General features: G+C 40.3%; 1 protein-coding gene across 2 annotated transcripts; it reads left to right on the top strand.

Annotated features, from left to right (window-relative positions):
• Positions 1 to 12,189: 12,189 nt before the first annotated feature.
• Positions 12,190 to 23,500, top strand: nudt4b (nudix (nucleoside diphosphate linked moiety X)-type motif 4b). 2 transcript variants are annotated; one of them, XM_040148538.1, is made up of 5 exons: positions 12,190 to 12,765; positions 19,640 to 19,750; positions 21,404 to 21,448; positions 21,800 to 21,887; positions 22,822 to 23,500. In XM_040148538.1, the coding sequence occupies exons 1-5, from the start codon at positions 12,670 to 12,672 to the stop codon at positions 23,040 to 23,042; spliced, it is 561 nt and encodes a 186-aa protein (XP_040004472.1). In that variant the 5' UTR covers positions 12,190 to 12,669; the 3' UTR covers positions 23,043 to 23,500. The 2 variants fall into 2 exon arrangements, with proteins under 2 accessions (XP_040004472.1, XP_040004481.1); XM_040148547.1 differs by lacking the exon at positions 12,190 to 12,765 and adding an exon at positions 13,318 to 13,448.
• Positions 23,501 to 25,184: the final 1,684 nt, after the last annotated feature.

Raw genomic sequence — 25,184 nt, 5'->3', positions numbered from 1 at the left:
CTTATATATACATTATAGTGTGTTATAAACCATTTATTAAGTTTTTATATAAATCTTATAAATGATAAATGTGGGGGTTGAAGTAATAGTTTGCCTTTTTTTTGTTTTCTAGCAGAGAGTTAGATGAGAAGATCGATACCACTTTGATGTCTGTTAGCTTAGCTTAGCATAAAAACTGGAAATGGGGAAACAGCCAGTGCAGCTCTGTTTAAAAATAAGAAAATACACATGCCAGCAGCTCTAAAGCTCACTCCTTAACACATTATATCTTGTTTGTTTAATCTGTACAAAAGCAGAAGTGTAAAAATGGCAACTTGCTGTTTTACAGTGTGTTATGTTGGACTGTTGCTGCCTGGGGGCAGTTGCCAGGTCACTGCTTCCAGATTAAACAAACAGGATATAACATGTCAATTAATTAGCTTTAAAGGTGCTGGTAGGCAAATTTTGTCTCATTTGAACAGAGCCAGGCTAGCTGTTTCCCCCTGTTTCCAGTCTTTATGCTAAGCTAAGCTAACGGGCTGTACCAGGAGAGTGGTATCGATCCTCTCATCTAACTCTCCACCCAGAAAGTGAATAAGCATATTTCCAAAAATGTCAAACTATTCCTTCAACGGTAAGTGTTACCATTCACTTTCATCATCCCTGTAAGCAGTCAGCACGGAGCCGGAATGAACTGCACATTTTAAGAATTTGCTGGCACTGCATACAAACAGTAGCCTGTGCAATTTTCTCCTGGCTTGACAATACTTTTTTTTTTGTAACATTGTCTTTTATTGTTTATCCCCCACTCTTTTCAGCCAATTGCTCTGATTCTAGTCTCTTAGTCTAGTATTAGCTAATGAAAATAATCAGCTGTAATCATAGTATTTTCAGTCAATCGTGTAACAGATCACTGTTAAACAACTAGTGTTTACGGTTATACTTTACTAGCACTGTGGCGCATGTACTCTTTGAGACTGAAAATAACAATGAAGGGAAATTACCGGTCTAACTTGATACGCATGTCATATTTCTGGCCTTGAATACGGTGAAAATTATACATGACAAGCATATGACAATACAGAGCCAAAACTACAGCGATGACCGCCACAGGTGACACAGAGCCAGCATCCTAAACATAGCCCTCCTCCTCTGGCAGGGCAGATCGTCTCTCGCTGTGATTGCTGGATGCAGGTGAAAACACCCTCGTCACATGCCGGTGACGCTGGACCGACAGCTGTCCACAAACAGGCTGTCCTGGCTGTCGCGTGCTGTCGGCATCAGCACTTATTTGAAACCTGACACCAGTAGTTGTGGACTATGGTGCGGTTTCCCGGATGGAGGGTGTTTTGAAATGATAAATTTTGAAATAATGTTTGTTATGGGAGCTGATGGTTGTGTGTAATGCTTGATTTGGTTTTGGCTATTTGTTGTTGGGTTTTTTTTGTTCTGTTTACCCCACTTTTTCTCTCTCTTGCTCTCATTCCCCTGCTTTTTTCCTTCTTAACATCGTTTCCCGAATCTCTCCATTTTTGCTTTACCACCTTTTCCTCTGTCTCTCCATTCCTTCTCACCCCCTTTCCCTCTTTCCTTCAACCTCCTCCCCCTCTCTCCCCTCCTCACCTCTCCTCTCCTCTCCCCTCTCTCTCCCACTGGAGATGAATTTAAAGGGGGGCTGCGGTCAGAGCCCTCTCACCTGTCCCCTCCCGACGTTATGTAACCGTCCTTACTAATCTCTCATGCGTGAAAACAAAAGTCAGCCATCCAAAAGGGAATCCCTCCTTTTTCACTATGGCAGGTATCTGGAGTGACTTCAGTGTCATCCTCAGTGTCTCTGTGATAGCTAAAGGACACTCTGTGTCACAGATGTTTAACAGGACAGCTGCAGTAGAATACTAATGTAGTTTGCTGTGAATGCAAATTACAGCTAAGCCTTTCATATTTTATATCTATATATCCTACTCCTTTATGGTGGGAGCTGATAGTTTTCAGCCTCTTCTGTGTTTAACCTCTTGAGCCAGAGGCTGCTATTGTTCATCTTTCCCTCGCTTAGTTTCTAGGCTTATGACATAGTCACTGCATGTCTCAGCCATGCTTGATATATGTTTTTTTTTATTATCAGGACACGTGAGGCAAATGACGAATGTAATAATTTGGCATGTAAATGTTGCTAAACATGATCTAGAAGCCTGAAAGTTAAACAAAGAGAGGACTGAAATGGCTTTAAATGACATCCCAGTATATCTGAACAAGAGGTATTTCACTTATACATACATGAGATGCAGTTTTCTTTTCAAATTTATATGTATATATCTTTTAACAAATAGCCACAGTGTGCTGTAGATATCGTGTGTGTGGTAATGGCAGGAATTCCTCTTCTGCTCCCGTGAGTTTTTCATCCATAGCGAGAACAGGCTGTTCTGGGCCACCCTTCCATTTCCCCGCTCTCTCTCTCTCTATATATATATATAACAGCCACTGCAGAGAAGCCTAGAGGGGAGTGTTTTGTGTGTGTGTGTGTGTGTGTGTGTGCGCGCGCGCGCGGCTGCCTTTATATGTATGCAGAAGCCGCGCGAATGTAAGGGAAGGGTGCTTTGGATTTAAGCGGCCACCCAGTCACATATCATAACCAAGTGACCTTTGTGGTGCTATCAATCTGTCCTTATGCTTGGTACAAGCAGTTTTTTTTTGTTTTTTTAAAAATCATTTTATAGTTAAATGGGCGCATTTTCTGTAAAAAGTTATTGTTGTGGTCAGCCTTGACTCACTTAGGAGCCTCATCTTCTCATCTGTTCTCCTGTCAGCGCCTTCCATTCATCCCCCGGTGATTGTTAGGATGGCACATGCTTGACAGGCACATAACAAAATCAATGCACGCTTTTGGATAGGAATCTACAAGCAGGACATGAGCATGTGTTTTGAAAGTTTTTTTCTAGGTGGTGAACGTCCTTCTATTTCCTCAAAGATCTTAACCCCGAGGATACTGTGTTTAATTAATGATTCAAACAAACAGCTCCCTGTGGTTAATGAGGCGAATAATTCAAGCCTGAGACCCTACCCCTTTGTTTTGTTCGGATCAGTGATCAGATGCTGGAAATCTCATCAGATTTTGAGAGGACATACCCACACACACACACACACTCATACTATACATACATGGTGGTGGTCTCTTCCAGCAGTGTTGAATGTAAATAATGAACTCCTCGTCTCTTTTCGTTGAATTTATGTATGGCGCCTGAGGAGGTAAGCCACTACCCAGGCTTCAAAGAAGACCCACGACTTTGCCCTGACAAATGACACGTCACTGTATCCGAGGGAGTCACACCTGCGTAAGTCATGCTTGTGCTGACAATGCTGATCAATAACCTGTCAAACAGTGTGCTGATAGCGAGGTTTTAGCACTCGGTTGACCGAGCTGTGTTTGAGAGGGTTACCATGGAGAGATTGGATTAAGACAGACCAGAGATTGATAGACTACTGGCACACCAGGTTGATATCCAGTATTTCTACGACATTTCAACTTCTCAGGAAACGGTAGCACCCGCTGAGATCATTGTTTGGATGTTTGTAAATATCTAGACAGGGCAACTCTGTAAACAGAGGACTGGAGATTGCATGTTATCAAGTATTTGTCATGCTGATGTCATTGCTGGGGTGCTGACTGATGACCTTTGATTTCCTCGTAGAGTGGGCCAAGGGAAAAAAAGAATTTCCCTCCAGGGGATTATAAATGGTGACTCTGTGAGCTCCAAAATTAGAATCTAATTTCAGGCATTCGTCCAGTAGCAATAATTACAACATGCAACTAACATGTCTGTAGACTCTGAATCTTGATGCTTAATAAGTGACTTAAACGATCAAAACAGGTGCTGATGGTTTTTCTGTCGAATGCCTACTTGATTCAGCTCGACCAGTATCACCATTGTGAAAAAAAAAAAAATTCTCACTGATCGATCAGTACCACTGTGCGCTTCGGATTTTATGCTGCAAACGTTGCACAGGGAGGATGCCCGACTCAGAAATTCACATAAACAGCTGACAGAGATAAGGTAAGTGGGATGGGATCAAAGGTAACAATGCAGGCATAATAAGGACTAAATGTGGTGTGAGTAGCTGTTAGGAACCTTTCCGTGCCTAAATAAGAATCCAATATTTAAAAGTAAAAAAAAACTTGTTACCTTCGATTTTTTTTTTTTTTTAAATGAGCAGGTTTTCATTTCATTTCATCTAATTTTGGGGAAAAAAAAAAAGAAACAGCACCCTTCATCTTTTTTTAGATTTATCACAAACACACACTTTCCCTCTCATAGTCAAGTCAAGCCTCGGCCAAGACGCAAAAAAGATGCCGCTGTCGGAGATAGAAACTTAAGTGGATTTACTTTGAAGAACTGCACACAAAGTTCAAGTGTTGCCCTTTGAGGTGGTTAGTAATAGGTTTTCACATGCACCTAAACCCTGTTTCCTTTGCACACTGTCACAACAGCTGATAACCACAGCATCACTGCTGGTCATTATCAGGTGATTGTGATGATTATACCTTAAACATCTTGATAAACATGAGTAAATCTCAAGCTTTAGCACGATTACACTAGCAAGTACAACACGTATTTATAACAGTAGCTGATGTGACCTAATTCACAGCTGTTTTCATTTAACTGCAAAAATCCACAAGAAGAATGAATCATTTGATTTGGGACTTTTTCTTTTTTTTTTTTTACCCACAACACAATGATGCAACCTGAACTGCTACCACACAGTACTTGTAGTCCTCCCTCTGCCTCTCTCTTTCTCTCTCTCCCCTCCCTCTGTCTGTCTGTATTCAGGTCATTTTTCCTTGCATAACAGCTCATTCATAAAACAGCACCACACCTCGGGGAAGGGATGAGGAAAAGACTGTAGACAGCTGCTGAGACATACAGAAACCGTCTACACAGGAAGGATTTTGCTGCAGTGTGAATCGCCGTGTGAGGTCACATCAAGCCATGGTGCAACGTACTTACTGTAACTGTCAGGTGAAAGACCTTGTAACTCTAGTCAAGTTAGGAGGAGTTTAGCAAGTGCAAACTTTTTTTTTTTTTTTTTTTTGCAGAATCCACACTTCCAGTAGAAGCTGGTCAGTTGAGGTGTGGCAACTTTGTTCTACTGTACAAATACTCCATTTGTGGGAAATTACCATTTCTACATGTCAGGAACATATTCTCTTCTTTTATGGACAATCTTAATTTAAGTTGCATGTGTTCTGCTATTGCTATCCTAAAAGGGCATCTGTAAAAGATAAGTGAAAGTGATTTAAATTAAATAATACTGTCAATTTGCATAATGATTCCAAAATCTCCCCTGCTGTCCTGTGGGTAACTAAAAATGTAATGGCTAGTCCATATTATTGTGTTTAAAGAGTTCATTTTTTTTTATGTAGGTGCAGGGTTTCCCACTGTTACCTGAACTGAAAGAGCACCCCCTCCAACGTCATAAAAATTGAACACACTTTTATGAAATAGAACCTTAATCTCCAGGGGAAAAAAACGAGCAGAGGTGCTATTTCACATAGAAATTAGCACGTTTTAATGGGTTTGGCTTTTGTTTGGGCCATTATTCACTCACAACTTTGATCGCTGGACAAGATGCTTGAGGATCTCAGGGATTTACCACCTCTCCTAAAAAAAATTCTTGGAGCAGACCCTGATAAGAATTTCACAAAATGTATAAATAATTCCGGCACCAGTTCAGGCATTTTTATGACCAGATTTTTTATGAACCGATTTATTTTTATGAACAGTTTTTGAAGATCGGAGATTTCAATCTAACAACGTTTAGGGAATAAAGTAGGTGTTCTGTCAGATCACATATGGTTCAACACCGTAATGGCTGATTATTTTCTGGCCCATGGGGACTTGTCATAGGTTTTTCCTGGCTTGGCTTTTTTGCAAACAGAACTGATGGTGGTCTCTTAAGCAGAACATTTTCTGTTCATGCACTTTTGCCTTTTTTAACACCTTTTCGTCACTTATGGTATGTACGTGAACCTATATTTTTGTTCCATATGCAGCTGAGCTATATTTTTGGACATAAAAAAAGCAAACGGTAGACATCCTCTTCAGTCAATAAACTGGACAGTGTTTGTTCCCTCTGTAATAAACCCCAAGGTCAACCTTTTAAGTATCTCACTAGAGCACTGCAGTCTAAATAAGTGTGTAATGAGCAGGTTAGCATTTTGATTGTCCTAGAAGACCTTCAAAAAGGTGCATTTAGCCTGCTTTGCTCAGGCAATAGCTATCACTGCCCTTGAGCAAGGCACGTACTCCTCAGATGTGCCAGTAAGCACGTACTCTTATGGTATGAATGGAAGTTTGATTCATCTTCCTTCATTAGGCCTCAACACAGTCACATTTTGAGTTTTATCCTACTTGCTTGGGTGAGTGACATCTTTTTCAGCCTTTGTGTGACCCACAATATAGACTTTTTTTTTTTTTCAGACTACTTTCCCACATTCTGGCATTCACACTGTCACTGTCTGGCTTTGTTTATGCCCCTTAACGCCTAATCTTCATATGATTATAGAGTGTGTCTGTTTTTGTTCTACCTCAGAGAGACAGACGCATCATTGTGAGAGAAACCGTTGCCCGCAGGTAGCCTCAACAGTCTCACCAGCAGTAGTTTACAGTGGCATTACATAGTAAAGTCTTTATTATTCACGAGGCTTTATAGTTTCAATCTGAATTTTCAGAACATTAAAAAAAATAAGTTACAAGTATATTCTTATATTTTTTTTATATGGAGTATGTTCTCTATTTTATATTAATCTGCTGACATAAAAAATAAGCCATGACCCCACCCTATCTCTCCTTGTCTTGCGGATCGCACCAGATAATTCATCCCTAAGTGCTGTTTACCCATGTTGAGTCTATTTTATGTTCAGCTATCGTAATGACAGGCTTTAATATGCACCAACAAGCACCCATTGTGTCCTTCAGCCCTCAGAACCAAGTTATTGTCATTCTTGCATCTGCAGCCTTGAGAACTGTATTTACTCTGTTGTATAAACTGTTAAGAGAGATGTTGATGTGAGTTGTTTTCCACTGTGATCTCATGGGGCACAAACTGGAAAAAGGCTGGTGTCTTTTAGACCTCTGTACTGACTTTATTGCTGCTATGCTACTGTTCACCAACACTGTGTGAGTAAATTAAAGCTGCACTAATGAATATTTTTATTTCAACAATGGGTCGAATGACTTTGTGTAATGTGAAAGGTGTTGCTTGTAGTGACAACCCCCAGGGCATTGTGGCTGACTCTGCATTATTGCCGTCACCTCAATTGAGTGGAGCGTTTCATCATCTTTCAGCTCATTGTTTTCGTTTAGCGGCCCACAACTTTAATGTTTTAATTAACTCTCACAACTCTTATTAGCATTGTTTCCATTGTTTTTAGTGAAAAAAGCTCTGATAAGCCCACTCTGTGCTGCCTTCGCAGCAGCAAAAGGCAGACCAAGTTAGTAATGAGCTAGTGAACGTAGTGGAGCATTTAGCGGCTTTTGGTGGAGACCAATGGTGTATATTGGACTAAAAACACAACTCAAAACAATTGCTAATGTTGCACCGTGTCTGCTGGATGTGTAAATCAGCAACTGTTTGCTATGTTCACAGTAGGAACTTTATAAAGTGATAATATGTCAGATGTTGTATTAAGCCTGTTCTGTTGCGCCAAAGTGGCCAGCAAAAAATCAATTAATACTGCTTTAAGATCAAAGACCTGAAAGTACAATTTTTGAATGTGTTATATCATTGTTCTTCTTTGTTCCTTGTTAGCTGTACTTTTCTGCAATTAACAACAGGACTGACACAAAAACTCAAACGAAGGATGATTTCCATATACTGTTAAATGGATGAATAAATATGGATAATAAATATGAAGGTAACAGGAATATGGCTTAATGTAAATACCTATTGATAGAAAGTCTGTAGAATCCTGAGGTTATAAGTTTAATCATCAAATAGGTAGCTAACTTTAAGCTAATATTAATGTACCATTAGCTAGCTAGCATGTACTGTGGTGATACCAGTTGTCTATTAAGTTAACTTCAACTGATATTGCCAGAGTTTTGGGCTAACAACGAATCGTTGAAGATATTGAACTTAAAAGTTGAAGTTTTGATTAAGCTAGCAGTAGGCACAGGATGAAGCAGAGAGGCTCAGGTTCTCCGAGTTTTCTGTTGCTACCTTGATGGAGAAACACCCTTATAGAGGGCATAGATCCATTTGCAGAGACGTCACTGGCTCTATGTTCAACAGTGACAGCAGCTGACATCCATCTTAGCAGCCTTGCCAGGCTGTCAGGAGCTCACTTCATCACTGGATGAGCTCCATGCCATGAAGAGATTCACCTCACCCTGAATACCTGCAAACAATTGCCCTATCTTGGTTTGTCATAGTGAATACATAAGGGAAGGCTGAGTTTTCTGATGCTTAATTTTAAACTGAAGCATTTAGTAATGGAGACCATACAGGATAACAGATGGCTCATTCTAAAATTATCCCAATAGCTGCTGCATGATTACCTATCAACTAAGTTTAGGACTGGATAAATGATGCCTTACTGTCTTTATCTTATTCAGAAATTTTAAATCTCTGTGGTCATTTAATGTCATTTTCCGTTTTTTGTGGCTCTAATTTTCCCTGTCTGGTAAGTAGCTATTTCCTCACATGCCTCATGTCTGAAAACTCGGCGCTGAGGTCAAAGAGGAGACTTGTGAGTGAGCTAATCAGCTCAGGATTTTATATGCGTAATCGGAGGTTGAACTGTGATCCACTCACAGGCAAATGAAGAGGCAGATTAGGGTCTATGCTTCAGTGTGAGAGTGTGGTTGTCTTTGTGCGTTTGTGTGCATATGTATGTAAATACACAAGTACGGTTCACTGTATTGAAAAAGTGTGGCATACGTATTTATGTATTGGTGTGAGTGTTTCGGTATGTTATGCAAAGTTTGAGCTCGCCTGTCCTGTGACTCTCCTGATAAAGTGAGGACAGCAATAGACAGGCGCTCAGTTCTGGCTTCTCTGTCCCTCCATCTGTCTCGATGTGAGCCAGGAGAAACTGGATCCCTCTATTCCCCTTACACCTCGGCTAAAAGGGGACCCTCTTAATCGCATTTCCTTTGCTATGCAAGAAGATGATAATAAACCACTCCAAGTAGCTCGATGACAAAAAGATTTATGTTCCTCTGAAGTGACTGATGCCATTAAGATGATAACATGACTGAGCATCTCTTGTTATGTGTGGGGGCAAGATTGGGTTAAGTGGGTTATTTTCTAATTTTAGTCCATTATAAATTACTTATGATACATCAGATGAAAACAACATTACAATTCTATAAATACATTCATTATATAACATGTCTCCCTAACCCTGACATTTGCATTGATATAAACTACAATCCTAAATAGCTATATACAGCAGTCCATGTGTTCATATAAACATTTGCAATAATCTAGATCATCAATTTACATGTTAGTGTGTATATCTTCATAACATACTCAATAAGTAATTTGTTATTTTATGTATTTTCAACATGATCACTGTGTTTTTACATTTGTAATTATCTTTCTATTAATCGAATCATAATCAGATCAGTGTAACGCCAGTATAACCCCGCTAAAACACAATGATGATGCTGTTTGACTTCTAGTGACACGATGACCGGAATGCAAGCTTGTCGGATTTCTGGCAAGATGCTAGCGATGACCAGCGCGAGTAAAATGATAACATGACTTGTGGACGTTGGGATTTCTTTCTCATCAAAACTGAGGAATTTCAGAGTTATCAGCGGAGCCGTTATCAGGATATGTGTGCAACCAGGGGGCAATATGGGTGAAAGAGCGTTATTGGACATTACTAGTGAGGTCGTCAGTGTTGTAAGTAAATGAATGAAAGATTTCAGCCGCTGCACAATAAGAGAGGCACCAAAACAATGAAAAAGACTGATCTGCCACTATACAAGCACCACTGTGAGGCTGCACTTAAGCACAGCAGTCCTCTGAGCTAAGAGTGCTGTTCTAGGTTTTTGATGTTATCTGGGGAGTTACAACATGTGGATCCTCCTCAGCATGCAGGTCAAAGGTAAACTGAGGGTGAAGGAAGATGATAAAGCTGGTGGTTTCAGATTATTTAATTTGATAGTCATTTGATTATCTAATGTGTCCCATGCCTTTTAGGAATTGGGATAATTGATCCAGTGAGTATATTTAATCATTTAATCAGTTTATAAATTACAGCTGCCGCCCAGGCAACTGCACTTTTTAAAACCCCACCTGTTGAGTAGTTACAGAGGGAGGGGACGACATCATTCATTCATTCACCTTTCATCAAGTTTAAATTGAATCCATCCACAAAATGGGAGTGCCATCAGATATGATTAAGTCAGATTTTACTAATGAGTTCAGTCAGGAGGAGCAGTAAGGAGTGGTGTTTATTCACAGACAGCCCCCCCCCAACAGACTGTATTACAACATGGAGACCTTTGAGCTGGAGTTAAAACACGCACATTTTAAGAACACTCAAATATTTTAGCCAAAATATGTTTGAACATTTGCTTAAATGATTGTGTAAATACCGCTTCCCTATTTTCTTTTCCATACTGATTGGGTCTGACACATTCAGAATTTGACCTCAGATACTGTATGATGTAAATTCAGTGAAAGATGGGAGTCATTCAGTGATTTCTCAACACAATGGATATATGCAACTGTGCCATTAACTACTGGACATGTAGTATGTGATCTTGTGGACAATTTTGCCGAACTCCACACCCCAACCCCCTCAACAGACACAAGACACAAAAACTAGAATCTAGGAGGTGCTACAGGAAACATTGTAGAGCTCAGTTTAAGCAACCAGTGGACTTTTTCGAGCCTAATCTTAATGTAACATGTGTGTGTTAGGTGTGTCTAAATTACAGGTGGAACTTGGAACCCCCATGAGAAAACTCCTGTAAAAGTGTAATAAAAAATGTCATGGCTGACTGGTCATGACAAATACATGAGATTATAACAGGGTTCATTTTATTTGTTGGCTTTGAATGGCATTAATACTGAGCTGAGCCTGAGGCTTGATAATTGCAAAAAAAGTGGGGCCCCAGGCCTGGTGGGTTATGATTAACATGTTGTTAACATATTTTGTAGGTTTTAGAGCTTTGATATCAGAATTGGTGCTTTTCCTACCCTGCTGAGACAGAGCAAAGCAGGGTGGGGATTGTATGTGTAGGGAGAGAAACTACGATCCTCCATTTCCATGAGAGACCTTTTTCACAGCAGACATTTTGAGTTGTCGTAGTAGGAAAAGCACAGGTGTTGCTACTTTGATTAATAATAGCTCCGTTCTGTTCAAGTTTCCCAGTAACCCGTGACACTGTGACAGTGAAGCAGCACAAGCAATAGGCCCCTTTAAACTAAAGCAGCTAAATGGAATTCAGCCATCATTAATTTTATTATTTACACCATTGCTTTCCCTACTGTGACATGTCAAAGTGCCTTCTCTGAAAAAGGCTGAAATACAGTGATATGTGCTTAATCTGAACTTTAACATCTATATTCTCCCTTAAATGCACATGATTCATTTGTGATTTTTTTTTTTTGAAAGGGTCTTTCATCCAAAAATTCAGTTTGAGTTTAACACTACTTTTGATTTATTTTGAAAAATATTCTACTTCTTCATTCCTGTGTCCTGATTCTTGATCCCATTTACATTAGTCCCATTAAACTTGGAAGTCACAGTAAGAATATTTGGGCTATTAAGTCGAATGAGTGATGGTGTTTTTCTAACGATACCTACCAACGATCTTGGTAGCACAAATATTGTCACACTGGCTATTTCTTTCCTCATCCATACTAAGGAAACATTTTACAAGTTATGCAGCCCACGAGCATCAAGGCTGTAGCTACCGAGTTCTTGACATCTGTATTTTATCTGAGAATTTATATTCGACAATTTTGTCTTTGTAAAGGCTGATTTAAGTATTATGAGACTCAATATATGCAAATTTAGAGCGTTTAGACCAATAAAGAAAGAAAACACATATTTTCCAGCCATACTTACATTCCTGGTAAATCACCACAAATTACGCATTCGTCTGTCATCACTGTTTTGACCAGAATCTGTGGCCACGCCCACTGAGAGTAGTTCCACCAATGAGCTCATTCCTGCCTCGGAGGAGCGATCTGGATCTCTGGAACTCCAGTGTGCCCGTTCATTGTACCGACTCAGCGGCCATGCGCAAATGGATCCGGAGGAGGGCTGTGCGGTGGAGGCTGGAGTCTACATAAGATCTCTGCCCGCGGGGACTTCTTGCACTCGCACCCTCCAGACGCACTGATTGAACGGGGAAAACGCAAATCCAGGGCAGTCTGTCGGGTACCTCGGGATCATCTCTCCAGCAAACCCCCCACCACCACCACCACCACCCCACCCCCTCTTTCCCTCCTCTAATGACTGACCATCTCGGACCACGGATGCAGAGAGCAGCAACGATGCGGCGGCTCCGCTCTTAACTCGTTGGACCCCCCCCCACCCCACCATCACCACACACACACACACACACACACACACACACACACACACACACAGCCAGCCCCCCAGCCCCCCTTCCCCCTCACTCTCTCGTTTTTGCCGGTTCTAGCTGAGGGAGGCAGAATAAATCCAGGATGAAGCTCAAACCGAACCAAACCAGGACATACGATGGCGAGGGCTTCAAGAAACGAGCAGCGTGTCTGTGCTTTAAGAACGAACGTGAAGAAGAGGTAAGAGACCCCGCCGTGTAACGTTATGTGTGACTGGATGTTCTGAACAATATACAGCGGTTGTGTCTGACTTTGTGGCCTAGTCATCCCATGTCTGCACTCAGTCATTCAGACAGCAAAGGGAGGGGGCTGACTAAAATTGACAATATTCCTTAATACTACATATGGTTTTGATTTGCGGCGTCTCCTACTCCTGTGTAGCTACATTTGCACTGTTTTTCTGTTTCTCTCAAGGCCACTGTTTTGGTTTGTGTTCCTGTGCTGCTGCTGATGCGCCTTGGGCTATCCAGTTTAGGCTAGTTTAAGGAGCCGTAGAGAAAGAGGAAAAAAAAAAAGAAAAAAAAAGACTTGTCAAGGTAGCTTAATTTAGCAACATTAAAAACTAACGTTCGTGCTTTTCAAAATAAAACCCCTAAATAAAACCCCCCTTCCAAACTGTGCTTTAACTTAACATATATGTCTTACTTTGAAGACTTATTCTTCCGACTTCCCTTTAGCCTCTAGCTAGCTTGAAGCATCGAACACAGAGAGGGGGCGAGGCGCTCTGTTGCACGTTTCCCCTCGTAGCGGGGTTCAGCGTCGGCTTGTGCTGAGAGGGGAGGTGAGAACATAGGCGACAAGGCTATCTCAAACATGTCCGTCAGATGTCGAGTCACCACGCCATATTTAATACCCACGACAGGGTAAGCATCCATGACCAGGCAGTGGCCATTCATGATAATGCTGCATCCCGCCGGCCTTGAGCGGGCAGCTGCGTAGCAATTATGTGGATGGGGATTTAAAGGGGCCTTCACCATGTAAATAATGAATATGGGGTGACAGACTTCTATTGTTTGTCGTGTCTTAAAGACTTTACTCGGTGATAGGCAACACAGTAGACCCACTTTATAAGGGACCTTTAGGAGTGTTTTCCACCCCAGACTTAATTAAAAATACATTAGCTGTGATATTCCCAAGATATTAACGTACTAAAAGAGGTCACATAAGATATTGCTGAAATTTTTGTTTACATCATGTATTTTGGTTAACTCACTTTTTTCCATTTCTTTATTTTTTCCATTTATTTTTGCACATCATATTTAACATGTAAAATACATAAACAAAAACCTAAAAAAAAAAAAAAAGAAATCCAGTGACCCACAGATGACGAATAAATTAGTAAATAACTGCATAAACTGAAAAAAAGATAAATATATTTTTAACAAAAGGCTCATCTAAGTAAACATCAACAAATGTACATACACACACAAAAAAATCATTTTACATATGACATTTAGAGAAAATCTCCCCTCTGGCAAAAGCTGTAGCGAGCCACTTAGTATGTAGGCAGTTGAGACAGAGCCCATGTTATATTAAGTACTTTCTTTTATATTGGGTTACGCACAACTTATTTCTACATATGTGTTTGCATGGTACGTTATCACCTCCCTTGTGGAACTAATAGTAGCCATGCATCTGTATTACTAGTAAGTCATATTTATGTCAAAAAAAAAAAAAATTCAGGACCATGTCTCTTTTAGACCTGCATATTCTTGCATGTCTATATTTAGCCTCCTCTTTGAGCGTGGCATAAACAAACTGTTACACAATGTACAGTGAAAACAGCCCAGCCTGGTGTCACTGGGCAGGCACGGAGAGCTCTGCCCGGTCCCTCCGGTGTTTGCCTGTCCAACATACAGATCTGAGGATCTACACACAGAATTATATCCGCCTGCTAGCATGTGTGCAAGTGTTGTGTCATCATTATGTCTGACTTTTAAGTGTAAGACCATGAAAGAGAGGAGATTTTATAAAACTAATGCTATAAAATTAGATATTTTTATCTCCATTTTATATTTGTTCTTGACTGTACTCCTACCTAATTTTACTCAGAACTTGTTTGTACACTGTGATGCTTTTCTTGAAACTTTTAATTACAGGAGATGACAGTCAGAGAATATTGTGATAACAGAAGTGTGTAGGTGTGACCATCACCCTCAGAATTGTCAGGCTCTGACAACCACATCTGCCCATGTAATCACAGAGATAAAACTGCTTGAAGTAAGAGAGCCACTCTGGTGGTCTGATTGTGATTTTTGTGGTCATAACAATGTCCATTCTCTGCGTAAAGAAGCTTGAGATATTGGGCTTTGTGGTATCAATACTTTTCTTAAACACAGTCAGTTCCTGGACACAGGAGACCAAACTGTGGTGAAATAAGAGCCTCGCTCGCAGCTTGTGTGTTTTGTTTAGGAGAGGATAGGAGAAGGGTGAGCACTTGGGGCGAGGTACTCTGACAGCAATTAAACTCCTAACAAGGGAAAGCGGGAACCTGACAGTGCAGAGGGGCAGCACTGATCACTGAGTAGCATGTTAGTTGCTTGGGGCCTGTGTGCTAGGAGAGCTTCTTTTAACTATTTTACACCATAGTACTACAGTTATAAGTTGTAGAAACCTATCATTAAATAAGTAGTCCTAATGTCTATTTTTTTGCTGAATGAAGACTACTGATTTATACATTTAATTCAAATTTAAAACAAGTGAACTTTTGTACAAATATTTCTTGTAGAATTTTCCCAGCTTTATGTATAAAGATCTTAACAATATTCTTATTGGATATAGTGAAGTGCACAGTGAAAGCCACAAATTTCTGGGCGTGTAGCTGATAAAAAGCTTTTGTGATACAATTTCATCACAACTTTTCTTTCATCTCTCAGAAGTAATAAAATTGCAGTGGAAAGTACAGTGATTTTTTTAAAGCTGCTATAATCAGTATTTTTAAAATAACAATGGATTAAAGGACCATGTGTAATGTGAAAAGGGCCACTCACCCACAGAGAATTATCACTCAAGTCTGCAGTTCTCCTTACCTCTACAGATTTTTTTTAGCGTCTGTCAGCTCATTGTTTTGGTTTTACAGCACTCACATTTTTTCATTTGGTCGGCTCTCACAGCTTTAACCAGCTTTGTTTCCAGCGGCAGCAGGTGGCTGTTTTCTGCGTAAAAGCTCTAAAAACAAACTGCACGCTACCTGCCTTTGCATCAAAGGGCAGACAAAGTTAGCAATTAGTTGCTGAACATATTGCAGCATTCCCTCAGGAGTTGGTGTAGAACAAAAACAGAGCTAATAGGAAAGTGAATACTGGACTTGCATTTGCCAGGTTCTCAAAAAGGTGACCCAAAATGAATGATAATGTAGCTCGGAATCTGTTAGATGTATAAATAAGCAACTGATTGCCATAAAGTTCCCTCTATCGACTTCATAAGGCCAACAAATCAGTTATTGTAGGTTTAACTGTCAAAATCCTGATTTCAAGGCGTTCAGTGTATCTGTCCCTTTGCCTCCAGCGGTTTGTCTCTGACTTTCCTTCTTTATGACTCCTTTTATTTGTTGATACCTGTATCGGGAAGCGACTATATTGCTGTCTTAGCACTATTGATCTTTCCCCTGCGCTTGTGTACTTGAGTGTCTCAGACTTTCCATCAGTCTTTCCTCCCTGTCCCCAGCTTGGCCTGTCATTTGGAGCCTTCTTTATTTGATAGGTACAGGCGTTCCTCCTTGGGGAGGAGAAGGTGTTTATGTCTTACAGAATATTCCTGCCTGTTATCCCTGTTTGAGGCTATTCCAGAGGACTTGCTGTCATAGCCAGCGTTTTACTACCAGCGGCAGCTCTGATATCTCAAACTGAGAAACCGAGTTAAGGATGAATGATCTTTTCTTTTTTATAAATCAGTTACAAGAAGATTGTTCTCTTGTGACTTTGTATTGTTAGATGGATTTTTGGATCATAGAGAGGTCAGCTAATGCCAGGTTTGTCTGACATTTGTCCATAGTGGGTTTTTTTTTTTTAAATTATTATTATACAGGAGGAGATTTACTGTATGTTGCCCCGGAATTTGCCCGTCTCCCTTTTCAGGATGGGGGCCCCTGGGAAGTGGTGTGAGTTGCAAATCAGTAAAATGTCACTGGAAACACTACAGTATTCCTTCTGGCGTTTCTCCTTCACCCTGCCCCTCTTTCCAAATATAAGTGGGTTTTATTTGCTCAGAGTTCAGCTGTCAGCTGCCTGTTGACCTATCTATCATGACGGTGTGAGTTATTTTGTTTTGGTTTTTCATCACCCTCTCAAATGTAACCTACGGAGTTAAGTCCGGGGTATAGATTATAATGCATCAGTGATTACCAACCAGGGGTACTTGTTTCCCACGGTAGTTTTACAGTTGCCAGGGGGTACTTGGGAGGATTGTAGGGTAGATCAACTAATTTAAAGACATAAAAATTACGATTTGTAATGAACTTTAAATGCTGTCTTTTTAAATACTGATTTCAGCGAATTTCTTGAGTTTCTAAAACTTATTCAGTGACTTGGTGCTTAGAGAGATGAACAGAATTTTGTTGTTTCCTTTTTGAGTCCAAGGCTAAAAGGCAACACCAAACCCCCGCTGCTCCCTCTTGTAAAACTAATAGCTGTATTAATTTCAGCAGCACATGTGAGAAACAAATTCTTAATTATATACAGTTTGTAATATGTCGATTCGGTGCTCTACATTCCTAAATTCATTAAAACACAGTGATGGCTACACTGTATTCTGAGGATGGACAACAACCAAAAGATAAAAATGGAGCAAGCAGAGCAGAAATCGGCTTCGTCCCCACTGCCCCGGAAGCTCTGTGGCTTTTGTTTTGTATACAACCCGCACTGTCGGCTTAGGAAACGTTGACACCAGTGATCTCCCTGTAAGCCTTGTTGGCTGCAGCTCAGCACACAGACGCACACAATCAGACAGTGCACACCGGGGATGGGAGCGCTCGGAAATCTCCAACACATCCAAAACACACAGAATGAATTAATTTTTTATCATGTCATACCACTGAAATAGCCCATCCTGCCTGGAAGCACTTCACACAATAATAGCTCATATGAAATCAGACTTCTGGCAGGTGACATCCACATTCAAAGGATGACAAATAAATCGCACATTCCTAGACAACAGAATCAAAAAGGGCTTCTGGATTTTCCAAAGATAATTACCATCTTTTTTCTTGGTTTAATTAAATACCCCTTTCTCAGATCGTGATTACAGGACTAAAGTTCACATTCAGTTTGTTTTAGTTCTAGTCCCTCGTGTTCCTCAAAGAGCTGGCTCGAGAAAGTTACGAGGTTTGCACATTTCTTACAGTTTGCGCCCTACTGAGAAGACATCATGTTCTGCGCTAGTGCTGCTTGTACAGTTACTGTAAATGTCCTTCGCTTACTGTAAACTATATAAGACATACACGTGTTGTATAGGATAAACACCTGTTGTGTGTTTTTCTTGAACCTTTTCATCTGCAGACAATGTTTACTGAGCAAGCACACACTTAATCCACATCATCGTACTTGACATTCGTACCGTATAGCTACACACATACAACCCGTCCACCTCCTGCACTTCATCCTAACCTATATCGTCTGGGAATAGGCAGGTGTCTGAGTTGGTTGAGTGGAGCACGTGAGAAAGGCAACAGCCGACAGCACTCACTATCAGGGCCCCGGGCATGTGTCCAATCTGTTTGGGCCTTTAGCCCCGGCCCTTAGAGAAGCCTCAGAAGGCCTCTGCAGCCACAATCCCATTAGAGAATGTAAGGGAAGCTGTGTGGAAACTGAGTTTGGATTAAGTGACAGGCTGACTCCTCTGGCAGATTACTGGGTATGGTGTTCGAATGAATGGCAAAGGTGGATGCCACCATCTGTTCCGCAAGCTGATTAGCACGTTTCTCTCTTTTTAATGTATGTATTTTAACATTTAAGATTCCAAAAAATGCAGTCCAATCAAATGTAAATGAACCATCAGACAAGTCATTGGATCCTATTTCATATTTTTTTCTTGTGTTGGTTGTTGATATTATTACGACCCGTGTCCTGCTACAGACTGTGTTTTAATGATGATTTAATTGCTCCATGCAAATGTGGTAATGTTTACAGCAGGTGTGCCTGTGTATGTTGTGGTGTCTTTATGGATACTGCCAGAAACCGCAGATATAGGCACATCTGATCCATGCATATCAGTGTCCACTGCAACTGTAGTGTAATTCAAACCCTCCGCAGGACGGTCAGGGGAGCACTGATAGAATTTGACTGGCTCATGCTTGGTTTTACTTGCATTGTTTGCTGGGGTCATGTTGTGCTGGAACTGCTTCGATACTGGCTTTGATTGAGCTTCATCACCAGGCTGGAAAAAAATCCCAAATAAATATAATAAATAGACACTATGGTCCAAAAAATGGGGGAATACAATCGGTAAGTAAGCTAACATCTGTTTAACAAAAAGCAGTGCTATAAAGGTTCATGTGTGATCTTTTAAATATATAATAAGATTTAACAATTGAAGTTTACATGTAAAAAAACCAATAGTACATTTTCATACTTCCATGTACTTATTTAACTCAGAGGAAAGTTTATCTCTCAGAATTAAATGTTTAATGGGATTGTATGGAAACTGTAGTACATTTAGGATCCTGTAAGCAACAACAGAGAATAAATAGCAGAGGCACCACCAGTCATCAGCCATCTGTCCTTGAGACCTGAGTCCAAAGTCTCAGAGGGTCGTGGCTCATGTCAGAGTGTTCAGTTTCAATTTGAGACACTAAGTCAAGACCACTGGAAAGAGGGGTGAAGTCACTGAGGCAAATCTGAAAAATCAGTTGGGTGCCAGAGAAATGTCCCCCCCAAAACTAAACCAAGTAGGGAGTATTTGGCTCTCCTTTTCCTTAGGTTGCGACTTCATGTTTTCCCCTGATGTGACGAGTATCTTTGTCTCCAAGAGGCATACAGAGACACACATTCCTAACGCCACAGTGAAATAAAATGATTAGGACGTTCTATATTTCCCGAAGTTGTGTCTTCTTTGACAGGTTCTGCTGGTCAGCAGCAGTCGGCACCCAGACCAGTGGATCGTCCCCGGAGGAGGGATGGAGCCAGAGGAGGAGCCATGTGGTGCCGCGGTGCGAGAGGTGTTTGAGGAGGTGAATAAATCTGTGGATTCATTTTGTTCACAAAGTCTCGACCCCAGATTGAGGTCATTTTGTGTGAACACAAGGGAAAGGGCATCTTTTCAGAGGACATCAGCTTCCAACCAAGAAGCAGCAACATTTTGTTTTGCTGAATCGTAATGTGTTTTACTGTGGTTGATCTTAACCTACATCCAAAGACAACCTGTCCATTATACTGTATGATGAGGATCTAAGACAGCAGGTAAAAAATATATTTTTTTACTCTGTCCCTGCAAATGTTTATGGTCAAACTGCAAGAACATAATCCACATAATTCTTGCTACAAGGGTCAACTTGTTTTGACCAAGAAAATTCATTGTGTTAAAGGATAGTCCTGTATGTGTATGTCTCAGTAAAGGAGAAAGTATAATACTGCTGTTAAAAAAATAAATATATATAAGACACACACACACTTTTACAGAGTGATCTGGCAAAATTCTGTGTCAGAATCCGCTCAGAGGCCATTCGAGACAACATACTGCTGCTGAGTCACTGCATCTGCAATGTTTTGGATAGGGAAAGCTATTTGTAGTCAGTATTATTAGAACTCATGAAAAAAGGTTCAAATGAACATCTGTCGATCTTTGGAGTTACTCGTGACCCAATCACACCCTTGCCAATGTTCATTTCCAGTAAAATACTGAAATGACCGGAACTCGAGTTGCGTGGTTGGCAGCAGTTTGCTTGCTAAGGGCAAGATTTTTGAGGGGCCACCGTGTCAGTAGCTGGGTGACTGAGGAGCCCGCTGGTATTCCAGAGGTCCCGCCGGTTGAGAACCTTGCGCACCCGTCCACGTCAGCCGTCTAAACTTGGCCCCTCGCTGGATTCCTGTTCATTCACAGACCACGCAGCCCAGCCTGCTGGACACATCAGTGGGACAGAGTGAGACTTGTGAAGTATACTGAGAAGGGGAAAGGACAAATGTAATATGTCTTGGTAGTAATTTGACTTCTGTGAAGGACATCGGAATTAATAAAACAACTATTAGGTTTCCTTAAAAGTTACATAATTACATTTCCGTAATAATACTGTTTTTCAGGATTCATGCCAGGTTTTCTATCCAGGCATTGGGACTGTACAAATCGTTGATAATGATGAATATTATCGTATAATGTCCTTAATTCCTTCCAAAAGACATTGCAATTTTAAGAGAAACAACGATTGTAGCTTGACTGACAGTTTGTGCAAAAATTGACAAAGCTGTGAGGCCACAGGACAAAAATAAACCCGAAAGATATTCTCATATTCTCATTCTTGCCACATTGACATATTCTGCAGTTTAACTCTGTACATTTTCATGCTTTGGTAATTGTTTGTCGAGCATTTCAATATCAAAACAAAGCCTGGGAGGTTACAGATGAGTTCAGTACATAGATCTGGACCCAAAGTTCTTTAAAACATTGAAATGTAAGACACAATACCCATTGTTTCGACACAGTGAATAGCCTGTGGTTTGAACACTGCCTTTATTGCTTACACCTTCTATTCATCTTTGTGACTGGTTTTTGTTGTACGGCCACAGCTACACAAAGAAATGTTCTCTACTGTCTGACTCTTTTGTAGACTAGAACCAGTAAGGAGGGGAAAAAGCCCTCCTTTAATGTTTACTCTTCATTACTTTTTCAGGCCGGTGTCAAGGGCAAGCTAGGACGCCTCCTCGGCGTATTTGAGGTAAGCCTTTCACATATGTGTATTCAAGTGCACAAATTACCATGTGCAATGTGCACCTTTTTCAAATTGTGTCAGGATGCTTATAAACTTGGTTCTGATTCCAATATAGTCTACTGCGTTGACAGGAAAACTGTAGCTCAGTGTTTATCAACATGCCAATAGATGTGGAAATCAAATATTAAATAATTAAATAATTGGGTGTCTTTGTGTAAGCACAAGGACATAAATTGAGACGGGTGCAAAAATGATGCTGACGTGAAAACTCTCCTGTCACAGAGCATATTGTATTTGTGTGTGTTTTATTGTTTGGTATTATCATTAAATATTTATGTTTCCTTCGGATTCCTAAAGCAAAACCAAGATCGGAAGCACCGGACGTACGTGTATGTGTTGACTGTGACCGAAACCCTGGAGGCCTGGGAAGACTCTGTCAACATAGGTACAGTTTCTCTTCAGTGTGTCATGAATGTTTGCAGATGCACTTGCTCTGTGTGTGTGTGTGTGTGTGTGTGTGTGTGTGTGTGTGTGTGTGTGTGTGTGTGTGTGTGTGTGCGTGCGCGCTTAGCTCTGCTGGGGGCTGTTTCACCTCTTACAAAATAATGTATCTTTTTATTTATGTGAAGGCCACTGTACTGCACGGAGACTACGTGGGCAGTGGGGTATGCAGTGACAACAGGTGCCTCTAAATCTAGCACCACTGATCTTAGCTGCAGTGCTTCTTAGCTGCAGTTTATTAGAGCTGTCATTGGTGCAAACCAGCGTAAACCAGAGCCTGCTGCATCTTCTATATTCTCCATTTGAAATTTGAAAGTGTTTATGTCACAAGTGCCATTCATTTTTGAATATGCATGCAGTTTTTTATGTATATATGTCATATTATCATATGCAGACCCACACATTTATGTGTGTGGTCCTCAAGATGCAATATCTACCTTCACTTTGCTTTAATTAATCTTTTTAACCAGACAAATCCAATTAGCCGAGGATAACATTTAAATACACACTGCCTCTTGTGGTGACTTAATGCAAAATATTCCAGCACTGCTTCACATTATACTTCCAAATTTAAGTTATTGCTGTTAATTATTTCTTCCTTTTTATAGTTAAGAGGGAGTAACATGTTACAGCTATTAAAGCTTATGATTTCCTTGAACTTTGCAGCATATATACCAGAAGAAATAGCTTTGAAACTTTTTAAAATCAACCTGTGGAAAAGGGGGAAAAAAACATCCAGTATCTTTGTTTCAGGCTGTATTATATAAGTATAATCTGTATATACACAAAATTGAGAGTTTTATTTTATGGCTGTCTAATTGCATTATTTTTGGGGAGCTTCCTTGAACTTGTGCACCAATCTCTGTCTCCCTCTGCAGGCCGTAAGCGGGAGTGGTTCACAGTGGAAGAGGCCATCAAAGTGCTGCAGAGCCACAAACCTGTCCACGCTGAGTACCTGCGGAGGCTCCAGCTCAGCTGCTCCCCAACCAACGGAAACTCCATCCTCCCGAGCCCGCCACCAAACGACAACTACCCCCATTACAGCGCCAACGCCACCACACCCTCGACGGGGAGCGTGTTGGGCTCCTCCTGCAGATAGGACTGCACCCAAACCTTTTGTCCTGTCCAGCTCGGACAGCTCACTGAAAGTCTGTACAGTCTTGCATGAATCTAATGACTTTTTTTTAGAGTTACAGCTCTCTTGTATGTATCATTTCTAGTCTTAGCTGCAGGACAGACCAAAGCCATCGCCAGAACTGTGTCAAAGACTCACGTGACTGAGCAGGAGAAGCTATTAAAGCTCAAATCGCTGACAGACAAACTGTGGATATGGCTAAGTCAGGAACACCTTTCTTTTGCTGGCAAACACCAGACTGATGAGCTGAAGTTTGGGAAGAGGGAGCTGCAGACTCTGCTGGCGTGACTGACCTGATGAATGGAATGCCTTACAGAAACTTTGTATGAATGTTGCATTTGAGTCGTTTTATCATTTTTATTTTCTTTTAGCAGAATGAATATGCTTTCTAGTTAATAAAAGGGTAATTGACCCCAAAGCACGCCCATGTGGGGAATGTTTCCAGGCTGAATAATGTCTTCGTCATAAACCCATGATGATAACAACCAAATATCATGTTATACTACATGGATCTAACTTTAAAAAAGATAAACATCACTTTCACCAATACAAATGGTGTCGCTAAAATAAAAGTAACTAAAGTGAGAGTACTCAAGGATTTTAAACAGTTTGTATTAACAAATCCAAAAACGAGAGAACAAAATGAAACGAAAGTTGCCCTGATAGAAGCTGTCAGTGAGTTGCTACCTCAGTAAAGTGAAAACTGGATCTGAGTCATGACGCTGTTCGACATCTTTTGACTCAATGTTGCTGTGTTTATAGTTAAACTTCAGCCAATGCCTCCGAATTACGAGTCAACTAACCTTGACTGAGCCAACAAACAGGTCTGTGTTCTTTTTAAAGCCACATACCTTTCATCAACGCCTGGTGCTTCCCATGTTGTCAAAAGTGAAGTACATCTCTGCCTTGGGTATTGTGTGCTGCCTTGAACAATGGTACGAGTTTATTTCAACTCCATCAATTTAAAAAGAGAATTTCTTTTAAAACATTTTACCTTGAATGAAAATAATAGTGATTCACTGTTGTATCTTTAAACCAATGCTTAAGAGTTTCATAATGGTGCTGCAACACAATTTGGTTAAAGCGACCACCAAATTACATAATTTCCATGTACAATATGATTGTTTTGTCTACCTTCTGCAAGTAACTAAGATAACTTGCGTCTAGGGCTGCAACTAATGGTTATTTTCATTATTGTTTAACCGCCGAATATTTTTTTGATTAATCTATGAATGGTCTGAAAAAGTGAAAAATGCTTAAAAATGCCCATCACAGTTTCTCTCAATGGACTAATCGTTTCACTGCTTGTTTTCTTCTCATATCATAAACTCTATCAGGAAAACAGCTTTTATTGGTTCAAAAAATAAAAAGTAATGGAGCTTTAATTTATATCTTCCAATTTTTTTTATTTATTTATTTTTTTGGTTACTGTGTAAGCAAACAAAATTTTGGGAGGTCTAAGACATCTAAAACTACTGCATCTTCGGTTCAAATCCTGTGGGGTCCTTTGTTGTGTGTCACCCCCTCCTCTCTCTCCCCCATGTTTCCTGTCTGCCCTTTGACTATATATAGTCAACTAAAGGCAAAAATGACCCCTCAACACTATTATAATTTAAAAAAACATAACTGAATTATGAATATGAATACAAAAATCCAAAGAAAAATTACTTACATCAGCAGATAAAATCTCACATTTCAGAACATTTTTATTTGCTTATTCATCCACCCACCCACCCACTCCTGTGTCGACAGCTGAATGACGACTAGTAACCATACAGAGATTTGTAAATAGCTTTGAAGAGAAACATTGAAAACGTGTTTTTAACCTGAACGAACCTGTAAAAATTTCTCTTAGTATTTTATATATTTTTTAACAATGTACAAATGGCAGAAAAAGACGTTTGGAAAAACCTCACTAAGTATGTACGGTACAGGATGTTTGTTTCAACGACAATGTGCCACAGGTTAAGGAGATGACGGTTGGTTGGTTTGTGTTTTAGCATGAAATAGAGATGGTGGAATTAATGAATTTTAAAACATGATTTGGTGGTTGTCCATAATGAATCAAGAGTTCACTTTCAGAATAAAATGTATGAAGACAGCACA

Source organism: Xiphias gladius, chromosome 2 (genome assembly GCF_016859285.1).
Source record: "Xiphias gladius isolate SHS-SW01 ecotype Sanya breed wild chromosome 2, ASM1685928v1, whole genome shotgun sequence".
Lineage (NCBI taxonomy): Eukaryota > Metazoa > Chordata > Actinopteri > Istiophoriformes > Xiphiidae > Xiphias > Xiphias gladius.
Note: the sequence above shows the minus strand (reverse complement) of the source record. Positions and strands in the feature narration are given on the sequence as shown.